The 13,372-nt window shown below is 42.7% G+C and overlaps 1 protein-coding gene across 1 annotated transcript in view; it reads right to left on the bottom strand.

Annotated features, from left to right (window-relative positions):
- Positions 1–3,072: 3,072 nt before the first annotated feature.
- The window catches only part of HS6ST1 (heparan sulfate 6-O-sulfotransferase 1), a 185,589-nt gene continuing 175,289 nt past the window's right edge, over positions 3,073–13,372 (bottom strand). The window contains exon 2 of the mRNA XM_005529620.3: positions 3,073–9,392. Coding sequence (XP_005529677.1) covers positions 8,684–9,392 — 709 coding nt within the window. The 3' untranslated portion in view covers positions 3,073–8,683. The remainder of the gene's footprint in view (positions 9,393–13,372) is intronic.

Genomic DNA, 13,372 nt, shown 5'->3' on the forward strand with positions numbered 1-13,372 from the left:
GTTTTCCATGTGCCTTCCAAAAGGAATTTATTCTTTTGAAGGTTCCAGGGATGAAAGACAAGAGATACAGGGGTACAGCAACAGGGGGAGGAGCAAGGGGAGTGTACAAATAATAAACCAATAGGGAAGACCTAGGGGAGCAGCACAAGGTGGGGTTGTATAAGATATAAATCAATGACACATGGTCCAATGGGGCTTGGAGGAATAGGGGAATTCCAAAGGGGGAGGTGCAGGCAGGGGGTTGGCACAAGGGAGGATTGACGACTTAATGGGAGGGGGAACAGAGAACATTCCGGAACAAGAGGCAGGTACCAGGGTGGATTGGCAACAGGGGTAGGAGGGCACAACTGGGACTAAAGTATTAACATGGTGGGGGTACAACTTAACAATAAAGAAGATAATTGAATCAAATATAATGAACAAAAATGCACCACAACAAAACCACTTTACTGTTAAGTCCACAATATATTCTTTTGAGTTTATGTATGAATGTGCCTGGGTTTCCCCCTGCAGCAAAGAGGTGAGCTAATGTGCCCAAATCAGCCATGAACATTTCCCACTGCAGAAAGCCCATAATTTTATTTTATCTGTGTATAAGTTTATTTACATCCCTACTCTAAGTGCCACTGAAGTACTGCATCATAAATTGTTTGTAGTGGGTTTAATGTTGGTTAAATGCTTATGTACCCACTAGAATTATTTACTTATTTTCTGTTGGGAGATACGATTAGGAGGAGAGCAAATCAGGCTCAAAACTTAAAAGGGTATAAAGAAGAGTTTATTAACAAGATTAAAAAGAAAAATAATAAGAAATCAGAATAAAACCTTCAGAATACTTCTCCTCCTCCCCACACCCTCTTTCTTTTCTCACTGACAACACAAAGAGGTAAAACTTGGGACTTTCAGTCAGTTCACCACTTCTAGAATAGTCTTTCTTCAGTTTTCTTAGGGAAAGGAGTTTCTTTTGCCATAATATGGAGACTTTGCCATAAGAAACAGTTCTCTCCTGTCTTTCAATTCCCACGAATAGCAGCCACCCAGAAATCTGTATTCGTGAAATCCTTCTCATTTTTTTTTTTGCAGGTTTCCCACAGCTGCATTCATGGGCCATGTTAATTCATGCCCGTGAATTAGGCATTAGTTAGGGTAGCAGCAGGCTGCTGTCTGAGGCTGCAGCAGGATGTAACCAGAAATATTCTATTACCAGCTGTTCAAACCAGGTGGGGAGGTGTTCTTTCTCTTCCACCACCCATCCTCCCTCCAGGGGGATCTCTTCTGTTCATGGGCCATTGAGTCTCACTGCAGGACTGATAAAATCACATCATCCCATTGTGAGATGCTCCACCAGGGGGAGGAGCCCAGCATTCCTACCTGGATATAATCTGAGACTTGGAACACCACAGGCAGCCTTTCCCCACTGGATTCCCAGAGGAGCACAGGACCCATCTGCATCACCGGACCTTCAGAGGAAAACTACATCCTTCTATGGGATCACTGCTCCAACAGAACCACGTCTGTCATTCCAGGAAGACTGCAGCCACCATTTAAATGGACTGCTACCAACACCCTGACCAACAGGGAGTCAGGCTGTATTCTGACTCTGCCAGTGGTTTTGCACTACTGCATTTTATTTTAATTTTCCTATTAAGTTGTAGTTTGTTTTTTTCATTTATGCATAATAGGAAAGAATTGTTATTCCTACTTCTGTAGCTTTGCCTGAGAGCCCTTTAATTTCAAAATTAAAATAATTTGAAGGGAGGGAGTTTACATTTTCCATTTCAAGGGAGGCAGACCTCGTGTCTTTTCAGACCAAGACAGATGCAAAGGAGGGCACTTTCCAACTAACCTGAGGCAGCACATCCCCCAGAGGCAATGCTGGATAGTGTAAAATCACCAGATAGAATAGAAACAGGAACATTTTGGACACAAGAAACTGAGTAGTCACCAGTGTAATCAAGGAAAAAAACCCCAATATACTGGAGGTTATTCTCTCTGTAATTTCTCTGCTTCTTTTACCCTCCTACAAGCATCCATTCTGCTCCTTTCCCCTTCTGCAAGAGCAGAAGCCTCCCTTCCACCTCCCAGCTAGCGATCCTCCCTCTTCCTCCCTCCTTTCCTGTTCCTGGAGGTTCCTAGCACGGAGAGCAAGAACCATTTTAAGGGTGGTGTAGGAAGACCATGTACAAATTAAAGCATTTTACCTGCCCAGAACATCCTCCTGGCTTTTGGGAAGGTCGAGGAGGAAAATAGTGCTTTCAGCCAGGAACAGCAGGGCTCCCACACAGCAAGACAAGCTGTGTCTGCACCTTGGCTGCCACTTTGTCCAGAGAAATTCCTCCTGCAGCTCAGCAGGACATGAAGGCTCCTGGGCAGTGGCACCAGCACAGCCAGAGGGGCTGACCCAAGGTCTCTGTCAGTCCCCTCCCTTCACCTCATCACTTACCTGAGTCCTCCAGCAGCACCTGCACGGCCCCTCCCTCCCTCCCTCCTCCAAGTGCGAGCTGCAGGGATGCTTTGGTGAACTCACAGCTTTGTCACTCACTGCTTAAACATCTTGCTGTTCTCACTCAGGATGCTGTGAGACACTTGTACCACCATTCTCTTAGCCCTAACTTACTTTCACCTTACAAAACAGGCACGTGGCTCAGCTCAGTAACTGCAGAATGTTTTCACACAACAAAGCACTTCTGAGCATGAAACAAGCAAAAAAATTCTGTTAAATTATTCTGTAATATTTGGTGTAACAACTGCTGTTGCATGCAAATGTGTTCACTGCAGTGACTGAAAAAGAAAACTAAGACTGTACAGTATCAAAGGTAATTTTAAAAAGATGATAGGTTCCATGAGGTTTAAGGGCTTTTTGCAATGTTGGCTCAAATGTAACAACAGGAATGAGCAGACTGCAGTTTCTACTTGAATATTTCTTGTCCAGGAATCTGTTTTTGTAGCAGAAAAAAAATATTCTCCATCAACTGCACTGGCAGCTTTATCCCTCTGTAATGAACAGGGAAGACATATTACACTGAAACAGCATCCAAAGGCCAATGCAAGGACAACGCACACAACAGATGCTCAGTTTTAGGGTTTATTTCATCTGCTAACATTCATCTTTGATCTAGACAAAAACAATTAGATGATTTTTTAAAATTTTATTTTTCTTGTGGAAGAAAAAACCCTTTAGCACTTTTTGTAAGATGCTATAAATAAATATATAGAGCTTTAAGTGTTACTTGGCTCAAGTCAAACCGTTGCCTTTTATTTTTTGTTGTTTTTAAGTTCCTGAAGTGGGGGGGGAAATGCAAACAATATGCATTCAGCCCAATGGAATGAGTCCAGCCACAATCACTTTCAGAGAAGCTGAATCTGTTTGAGCTACAGTATGGAGGATGGAAGGCAGGTGGGAGGACAGTTGTTTATTTTTACCCTCAGTCACACAACTCCTGGAGGAACGGAGTTCCTTGGTAAGTAAAGCACACAAGAAAGGGGAAAGGAAGAGAAAATCCTGCCTGCATTGCCCTTTCCCTGCTCTGTGCAGACTGTGCAGCAGAGAGGAAGGAAGAGACAAAATAAGCAAAGTCCCAGATGAATAGAAATGACAATAAAAAACAAAATCAGATAGCTGTAGGGACAGTGAGAAATCCTCTGCCTGGTGTGTGTAGACTGGCAGAACTACACATAAACACGTAGGAACTTCACATTGAGAGAGGATGAGGATTTTTGTCTTCTCCTTATGGGAAAAAAAAAAAAAGATTAAAAGGGGCAATAAAAATAAGTTAAATCATATTCCAATATGTACAAAACAAATCATGCTCAGTAAACCCTTTGAATATAAAATTATTCATTATAATACAACTCTCTCAATCCAGTCTCCAGAACAGACACCTGGGGGAATTGAACATGGAGGGGGAATTGTGGGGTTCTGAGGAGACAGACCCATTTGCAAATGTTGGGGTTTTTTTCAGCTTGCATGGCTAAGAATTACTTAGAGCTGGGACAACACAGGCTTTAACACCCATGTGCTTATCAGGGCTGCATTCCCCTTGGTAGAATTCTTGTGGATGGGGTAAAGCAAACAGCCATGGATAGCTGGGATTGTGTGCCCTGTCTTGCCTGAGCTGCTGCTCACTGACCTGTGCTATAAAGGCTTGGAATACTCCTAATCAGGCAGTGAATCCCATGCTCACTTCTGCCTCTGGAACATGACTAAAAAGAGGATGCAGCCAGCCCTGTGATTTGAATCCAGCAGTGTCAGCTGCATGCCAAGCTATAGCTCTGGGAATACAGTATTTAAGCACAGTTTGGGTGGTGAATTCCTGTAGTGCTACCCCTTTTTTGTGATGACTGGAAAAGTCTAGGGCATAGGAGGGGGTTTGGGTAACTCTGAACGCCAGAAAGACACTAGAGATGCTTTTAACCCCAAGACATGAGCCTGGTCAGGCCCTGTGCTGTGATGATATCATCACCTTCTGTAGCTGTCCACTGCTCTCTGTGAAGTGACTTGATTGGCTTAGAGGGAAGACTTCCTAATTGTGCTGCCACTGGGGAGCCCTTCTGCCTTGGTCACACTCAGCAACTGCACTGCTCTGTGTTGCTCTAACAGCCCTGGGACAGAGGAGTCAAATCCTTATTGGGATCCTTCTTATGCTGCTTTGTCATCCCAGTTTTGTAAGCGAGTAAGGGACTGTGGGATGCAAAAACATCAACTGAAATTCTCCTCATTTATTCCAAAATGTTGGGTATAAAGGGAAAAATTCAGACAAGAAATTTGCACAGATCCTTTGCTGACTTTTTGTTTTGTTTTGTTTTGTTTTGTTTTTTTGTTTTGTTGATGACTTTGAACCCCGTGACAGCCTGGGCTGGCAACCTTAGCAGTCAATCCTGCATTCTGTGACCTGGACAGGGTACAAGGTGGCACCTGACTGTCTGGAAAACTTTCAATGAGGCAAACTCCTTCAACAGAGCTAACTAGGATGAGACAAACCAGCAAGAAAATGTTTTCTTCAGCAACAATGCCCACCAAGCAGTGATGCTAAAGCATGACTAAAAGGTGACTAAAAGCAAACTGACATCTTAGCCCTAAGAAGTCAAGAAGTCCCTAAGAGACAAGTCCAATCTCATACCTGCCTGCTCCCAGAACTCTCTTAACCTGACCTGGATCATGATGTACTGACAGACCCCCTGAAGAAATATTTCATGTACTGAAGAAGGTCTTGGTGTGTCTGGAAGTCACAGGAAAAACATTTTGGAAGAAAGGGGCAGATATTGAACAAGAATCTACTATCTGGCCACTACTTCTGCCAGAGTGCCTTAAAGCCATTATTCTCCATTCATTTTAAAACTACACACACACTTTTCATGTTATTGTAGCATCAAAATATCAGTCCTAAAAAGAAAAGAAACAGTACCACTTCAAAGTGTGGTACATATAAATCACAAAAATCTACATTCACATTATGTTAAAAAAGTTCCTTTGCACCCACTAAAGGAAGAAGATAGTGCCAGGTACATCCTGCAACCCATGTTCTGGTGCACACCACTTAAAATAAATTAACACATGGCTCACAGCCAGAGGCAGACCAGCACAGCAGCCAGGGTGAGGGATGGCTTTTGGGTGATCCATTTCCATTACTCAGAATCTGTTTCAAAGTGCCCTATACTTTTCATACCTTGGAGTACCCTTTTAGAGTCCCTAAATTCCTCCCAGTGTAGAGGTGGAAAAACTGAAGCAATTGCTGGGTGCAGAATTTAAATCTAGAAACTTCTGCCTCAGTACTAAGTGAGATCAGCCCTTCTTTTGTGGTTGAAATGAAACTGTTAACCAAAGACAGTTTGCAATATAATTTCATTTCTTCTGCTTGTTACTGCAATATATTACAAAGAAAATGTTGGAACAAGGTCCTCTACTGACATGCTTCTAAGGTCAGAGGCTGCTTCTGATTTAGACAACCCTGAAGACAGATTCATTAACATCCAGCTGGTTACTCAGAGCCTGTAACACAGGGACAGCTCAGGCAGACACAGCCTAATCACAATACTGGTCTGAATCACACACAGTCCCAGCAGTGTGACACCAACAGAGATTAGCTGCAGGAATCACTTGTGCGTTATGGATCCATGACACAGGACACACCCTGAAAAGCTTTTGAGGAAAGGTGGAAACTGTGCATGTGGAACAGTCGCTTTTTCTATATCTCGTGTGCTGGTTTTGTGGGTAAACAGCCTGTAAAGTCGCATTTTTAAAATACAAATGTTTTCTTTAGTTACAGCAAAGTGTAAAAGTGCTGGCAACTAGCAGACACAGCTTCTCCCAGTCTTGGAATTCAGAGATGAGCAAATGGACTTGTAATACCTTCTCTGCCCCCAAGCCAACCACCAAATAAGGCTTCATTTTGCTTCCCAATTTTCATCCAGGAGGAAATGCTTATGTCCAGGCTACACATTTCTGGGAACAGGAGCCATTCTGTGTCAGAAGCACTGACACAGCCTTAAAGACATGGACAACACCAGCACATACTGGTACCAGCCAAACGTGTGGGTGACCATGTCCCGCTGTGACTGCAGACAGGTGAGTGTGTGCTTGTGCCCTCTGCAGCAGCAGGATGCAGACCTGACCAAAATCCACCTGAAATCAACAGGAAAGACAGCCTCTGACTCTGGCTCAGGGCTGTAACAGAGTTGTGTTTGAGCCCTAAGTGCTCTATGTATTTTCTCTTCTCAAGTTTTTAGTTGTCTTTACTTTTCAGGAGAAGAATGTCTCCAAAAGCAAGGTGTATCCCCCAGGGTGTGCACAGAGAATAAAGGAGCCCCTCCTTTGCAAAACTCAGTCTGAACTTGAAACTGCTGGAAACAGAGCACAGAGGCAGAGAAAGAATTAAAGCACAAACCGAGCAGCACAGCAGTGAATTTGTGTGATGGGAAAGGGATGCTGTAAAAATGGCATGCTAAAGTTGAATGAATCAGCACTCTGCCTCTCCTCCAGTGATTTCAATGCCAGATTTGATCTGCAGTTAACATGGCCTTTGAAAATCAAATCATATTCCATTTGGTTCAGAGTTTATCCTAAACAATAGCAGGTTCAGGTCTTACAGGCTGAGTAACAACGGAGTGAGACATGAACCAGGCAAAAACTACTTCATTTCTGTGCTTCCAGCCAAACAAAGAAGTGCTTGCAGCATCAAAAAAATAAGCCATATTTTAATTTGGTGAGTGGGAAGAGGAATTAGAGATGTCATTGTTGTTCTATGACTCGAGCAGAACCTGGTTAGACTGTACCCACACTGGAGGATTAAACTTACATGAGGCCCTAAAAAAAAGCATTGAAAGAGTTCTGCTTTGAGAGTGGTCTGAGACTAAAAAAACACTATCCATGATTCCCCTTTCCAGTTTTATGAGCACAGCTTGTTCATTTAAAGTAAGGGCCGCAGAACAGGCACCCTGCCAAAAGACAATGTGCACTGTCTCATTATTAATTCAGGCCTATAGTCAGAAATTTTCATAGCTCTGGAAAAGAGCCCCATCCTGTTCCCACTTAAATCAGTTCTAGTGACTTCACTGGAAGCAGGTTGATGCCCATTACCTCTTGATAAAAGCAAGTAAAAATAACGGAAATAATACAGCTAGAGTACTTCTGTATGCTTATTCTGGGTCAGTATTTCACATAGCAACAAACAAAACAAAATCACCCCCTCATCACATTCCCAGTAATGACTGATCATTTGCAGGCTCTGAAATTTTTGCAGATTTATGAAGGAGTATTTAAAATTTTCTTCCTTTTTTTAATTTGTAGTATGTTGGATAGGGTTTTTGTGTGCTGTTAATGCACAATACTGATGGTGGCTTGAGTGGTAGTGGTATAAGCTGACAGGCTAACATATGAACACAGGTTTGAGTCTATGGTTGGCTTTTAACTTGTTTTGGGACCTGTCTGGGAAACAAATCTGGGAGTTTTGTGTATGAATTCCCCATTATTTTTGTGACGAAGCTGTGTATGTATATGTGATACCAGTGCAATGAATCAGAACCACTGTGCTAAGTACATTTCCCAGGCCATTGTCTCTCATTGCTTTAATGTCTCTCATCCTCTGACTGGTTTTCTTTTTTTTTTTATGGTGCTCTACTTTCTGGCAGTGGCTGCCAGCTGAATGTTTGTGTGCTCACATCCCAGCCTGACAGGATGGACCATCCTCAACTTAGTCACCATTATCAGTTACTGACAAACAATGCAATTCCCATCCCACCTCCCCCACAAAAGAAAACCTCTGTTTCCTTGTTTTTTAATTATGTATCTTTAGATCATCACTTAGGGGACAAACAGATTTTAAAAAATCCAACTTCTGCCATTTGTGTTAAAATCGTGAGGATAAGAAATGTTCTTCTGTATTTGGACTTATGAGTTGGTAACTGCATTTATGCAATTTTTATCTCTGCATTAGAATGTTGACCCTTTTTTTTATTTTTATGTATTTATTTTTTTTTAAGAATCTCATCGGTCTTGTAAGAAACAGTAAAAAGACCCTATGCTCAAGGAAGCAATTTATCTTCTGTTTTACAGACTTGTTTTTAAATAAAATATTTTTTGTTGTTGTTGTTTTTTTTTGTTTTTTTTATATTTTTTTGTAATTTTACTTCCACGATCTCTTATATGGAAACCCTAGAATATCATTAATATAAAAGTCTGCCTAGGCTACCACTTCTCTATAATATGGCTCATGTAGTCCTCAGTGGGCAAACGTCCTTGCTCCTCGGTCTCTTCCTTGGGAAGCGCTTCGTTGGACCGGTGAAGAAGCCTCTCCTCCCGGTTCTTTATCCTCTGCTCCATCCTCTCCAGCTGCCGTTTGTACTGGTAGCGCTGTTGGAAGAGGTCCTTTGCATAGTCATAGAGCTGCATGTCCAAGTCATTGAGCTCCTCGATCCTGCGGATGGTGTCGTTGTCCACCTCCACCCCGCCCGCCCGCGTGCTGTTGTACTGCATAAAGGGTCGGATGAATTTCAGGTTAAAAGTTCTCTCAAACAGGTACTGAGTCTTTCTCTGGAACTCTGTCAGGCCGAAGAAGGCCATGTCTTTGAGGTTTTTTTTTGCGCTCTCCAGCAGGATCTGTGCTCGCTTGTTCTCTGGGATGAAGGACATGTTGTAGCAGCCCACCAAGCTCAAGTCAGCCAACATCCTCACTTGGCGGTTGTTGGCTAAATTATACGGGCAATCCATGAACTCCTGCAGCGTGCAGCCCGACCAGTCCGTGCCCTCGTAGCACGAGGGCAGCTCTTCAGGAGTTGGTGTCCTGCCATCACACATGTGCAAGGAGGTCTTCCAAGTAGCTCCTCGTTGAACATGACGCCATTCGCTGAGGTAACGAGATACGGGGTCTCTCAGCAGAGTGATGTAGTAAAATTTTCTACAAGAAGAAGAGAGAACAGAATAAATATTCTGCTAGTAACAGGACAGATGCTTGGCAAGCAGAGATCTAGTGCAGACAGCAAAATCTGAGAGTAAATCAACATCCCATCATCCACTGGATTGATAACCCACTTGGTTATTATTGGTGGATAACCCACTGTACTTGTGGATTATTTTTCTCTTGCAATATCTCCTGCAAAGCAGTTTGTGCAACATATAGACCCGTGTTTCTCATTTAAGCCTTGCCAAGTAGCAGGACCTTCACCAGGTTGTCCATTCCCAGCAACAAAGTCAGAACAAATCACCAGGGCTGAACCTGTCTATTGACTTCAGCGATCAACTGCGGCTCCTGGCACTGCCTGGCCTTTCCCACCGAGCACCATGTGCCTGCTGTGCCAGCCAGGACCTGCTCCAGGACAGCCCAGCAGCCTCTGTGAGCTGGGCCTATCACTCCATTCAGATGCTGACCAGGACACCCACAGCTTGATTGATCTGGCTGCTGAGTTGAAATCTGGGACTCACCTGCAGCGAGTAGCAGGATAAAGCCACAGGAACATAAATGAAAAACAATGGGAAATGAGGAATGCAATATGCTTTGAAGACAGAGAAGGCTGATAGTGCTGACAACCAGCAATAGCAGCAGTAATTTATTCCCATTTCAGTCAACCTGGTATTAAATCAAACAAACTTCAGACACACTTTTGACATGAGACTAAATAGAAGGGAAAAGCAAGACAACGAGGAAGAACACACATAATGACATGGGGCATTCTTGCTGTTCTAAGAATAATGAAGCCCCCAACAATACCAGCTGTCCCTAGAACTGAGAACATGACAGCTGTCTCTAACAGAGACCCTCTGGCTTCAGCCCATAAAGTTCTGGGATTGACAGAGGTGGCGGTCTGCAACAGCCCTCTCCACAAAGAGGGAAATGGGCCATTTCTTCCCTAACTGCCAGCAGCATGGGACTGAGGTGTCTTTGTGTTTCTAGAAGGAGGAAATACTTTCTCTAGTCCCTAAAGCTGCCACGTTCTTGCAGGGCATGGGGCTGTGTGACACTGTGCACACACGGAAGCACCTGGCTTTGGCAGGGAGCACACACGTGCAGCTGGAGGTGTTGCACACAGGGGTGGTGGAGGATTCGTGTTCCCATCAGAAATGCATCCTCAGACTGCTGCCAGGGCTCACTGCCTTGCCAGAACTGCTCAGGAACACTGAATGTAATAGCCATTGAGATGGCAGTGAACAATTTTTTGAGGGAAAAAAAAAATAGTAAAAGTATTCTCTTCTGGCTAATTTTAACACACCCGTGTTTTCCTAGCACCTTCAGTATTATTGTTCCTAGTAGTAACTTAAATTTCTGCAATAAGAGCAGTTTAATTTTAAAATAATACATCAAAGCCCTTGCCCAGGAAGTCTCATATTAAGCAATGTTTGCTTTCCTAATTCATTACAAACTTGCTGAAGGGCAAAGTTTTTTGGAACACCAAAGCAGTCAATTTTGGTCTTTCCAACAATGGCAACGGGTGTCCATTCCAGCTCCAACTCCTCTCCCACTTCCTGCCTTCGTAACTAGGGCTGGTAAAGACATTTGTTATTTTTGGAAACTATTCCATGTCTCTTCAATAGCAAGAGTTATCTTGTTGTCTAGTAATTTCCAGTACTGTCTGTGTACAGGGAGAGGGGAGAAAAAGGGGAGCAGACACTTTCCTTCAGTCTACCTCTTTTTCCTTCCTGTAGTGATTCCACTACCCTGAGTGAGAGGCAACCATAATTTATACAGACTGAGCTAAGAAACCTCCAATAGACGGGATAAAATATGGCAGTGGAAAGAAAAGGAAAGCAGTGATGAATGCCAGATGTTCAGTGACAGACATTGGTGCTAAACACTATCAGCAGTTTTTGACTTGTGAACTGCTGAGGACTTTTTATTTTCACCAATGTAATCCAAAGGTTGCATTTTTCACTGAGCAGGTCGAAGTCATTTATTATTTTGTGGCTACAGAAGCAAATAGAAGTTTGCTTCTCCCTGATCCCGAAGATCAGGGACTCATTTGTGTGTGAGGTATCCACGAAGGAGGAGCTGATTCCTGTCCAAATAAGCCATCTACACAAGTACAGATAGGGAAAAAAGGGAAGAATTAGTATCTGCATTTGGCAGAAAAGGGGAAGCACAAATATTAAATGATATGCGTAAAGTCAAACAGAGGTGGCAGAGTTGGCATGAATCTGATTCCTGCAAGCCTGAGTCCAGCTTATCTTCTCTCTGTCTCTGTTTAAACTTTAGGAGACTGTTAGTAAATCAGATTAATAAATATCATGCAAAGCTTCTGGAGTCCATTGGAACAGAGACATTGAACAGGACATGGATTGGAAAAAGCTTAAGGAGCAAGTACTTCTTTCTTCACACCTGCACTGCAACTTAGTTGCTGTAATGCCCTGGTAAATATTTTACCATGAGTGATAATTCCCAAATATTCATCTCAATGAACAGAAAGCACAGGAAAGTAAGTTACAATTTTTGAAATTCTACTGAATCCAATTTTCCCCTTTCCAGGTCTGTCACACAGAAAAGTGCTTGAAGGGAAGAGCTTGCCTCCTAACACAGAAATCAGATTTATCTTTGGAAACTGGAACCAGGGCCCTGGAAATGCTTAAGGAAGCTGCCCCAATGGGGCATAAATAAAATAAAATAAAATAAAATAAAATAAAATAAAATAAAATAAAATAAAATAAAATTAAATTAAATTAAATTAAATTAAATTAAAATAAAATATCCCAAAACAAAACAAAAACCCTACAAAAAAAACCCCACAAAAAGCCCTAAAACTAAACAAAAAAAACCCTAACAAACAAAACTAAACAGAGACTTTAAAGCAAAAGAATAGTTTTAACTGCCTAAATTGAGATGCAGCATTGACACAGTAGAAGTTATGCTCCCAAATTTGCATTTAGCTTTCTAAAAAGGTATTGGTTTCCAAGAAGCAGATGCCTCAGGGAAGTGAGCAGTACACCTTCCAAGAGACTGAGACCTCAGGAGCCAGAGAGGGGAGACACTTGGCTGTTAGAGGGATGACCATGCAAGCCTTCAACCAAGGCACTTAAGATACTGAAGTTCTGTTCTTGAAGTATGACTTGGGCTTGCCTTTAAGTTTATAGAAAAATTAGGTAACAGTAAAGGATTGTCCATTAGCAGTCAGGAGGCTGGGGGAACTCTGTTCCAACATGGCTGAGAATACAGACAATGCCACTTTTCAGCAGTGGCTTGAAATTCATGAGGAACCACACAACTAGCACATTTTTTTTGTCATTGGAGATAAAATAAACCCATAAAATCCATGCAGTTGTGAGTGCCCTGCATTCAGCATGGTGTCCCAGAGAGCCACTTAACTTTAGTGTTCCTAAAGGCTCATTTCAGAAGTGTGATCTTCTCTTAGCCCAGATGGTTCCACTCAATCCTGCCTCATAAAAAGCCCAAGCAGCCCCAGTTTGGTCATGCAGTGTCATGTCTCACTGACCTTTCTGGACTGAACAAGCTTGAGCAAGACAAACTGACATTGGAGTTGGAAAGACTTTTCTTCCCACATGAAGCAGAGCAGCATTACTGCTCTTGGACCTTCTACACACTCAGGGGCCTGGGATCTCCAAGGGCACAAAGACGAGCAGAAGACAAAGCCACACCTCTGCCTTTTCTTGCATTTCTGCTCCTGGCAGTCCCGACATGAAAATCCACCTGAAGTGTTTGCACAGCTGCAGCTTGGAGCTGCATGCAAGCTGCACAGTGTTCAAGGAAAGAATCCCTAGCATATTTATTAAACAGAACAGAATAAAAGAATGTTTTTTGATCAACAACCCTGTACTAAAGTGAAGTTTCAGGAAGAACAAAATCCAGCATTAGAAAGGAAGGCCAATCTTGTGGTCATAATACACAAATGAATTCAGGAAACTTCTCTTTAAGTGCCCATTCTGTCAAAATTA

This window comes from Pseudopodoces humilis, chromosome 11 (assembly GCF_049639895.1).
Source record: "Pseudopodoces humilis isolate 2021_Gansu_Grassland_sample_001 chromosome 11, ASM4963989v1, whole genome shotgun sequence".
Taxonomy (NCBI): domain Eukaryota; kingdom Metazoa; phylum Chordata; class Aves; order Passeriformes; family Paridae; genus Pseudopodoces; species Pseudopodoces humilis.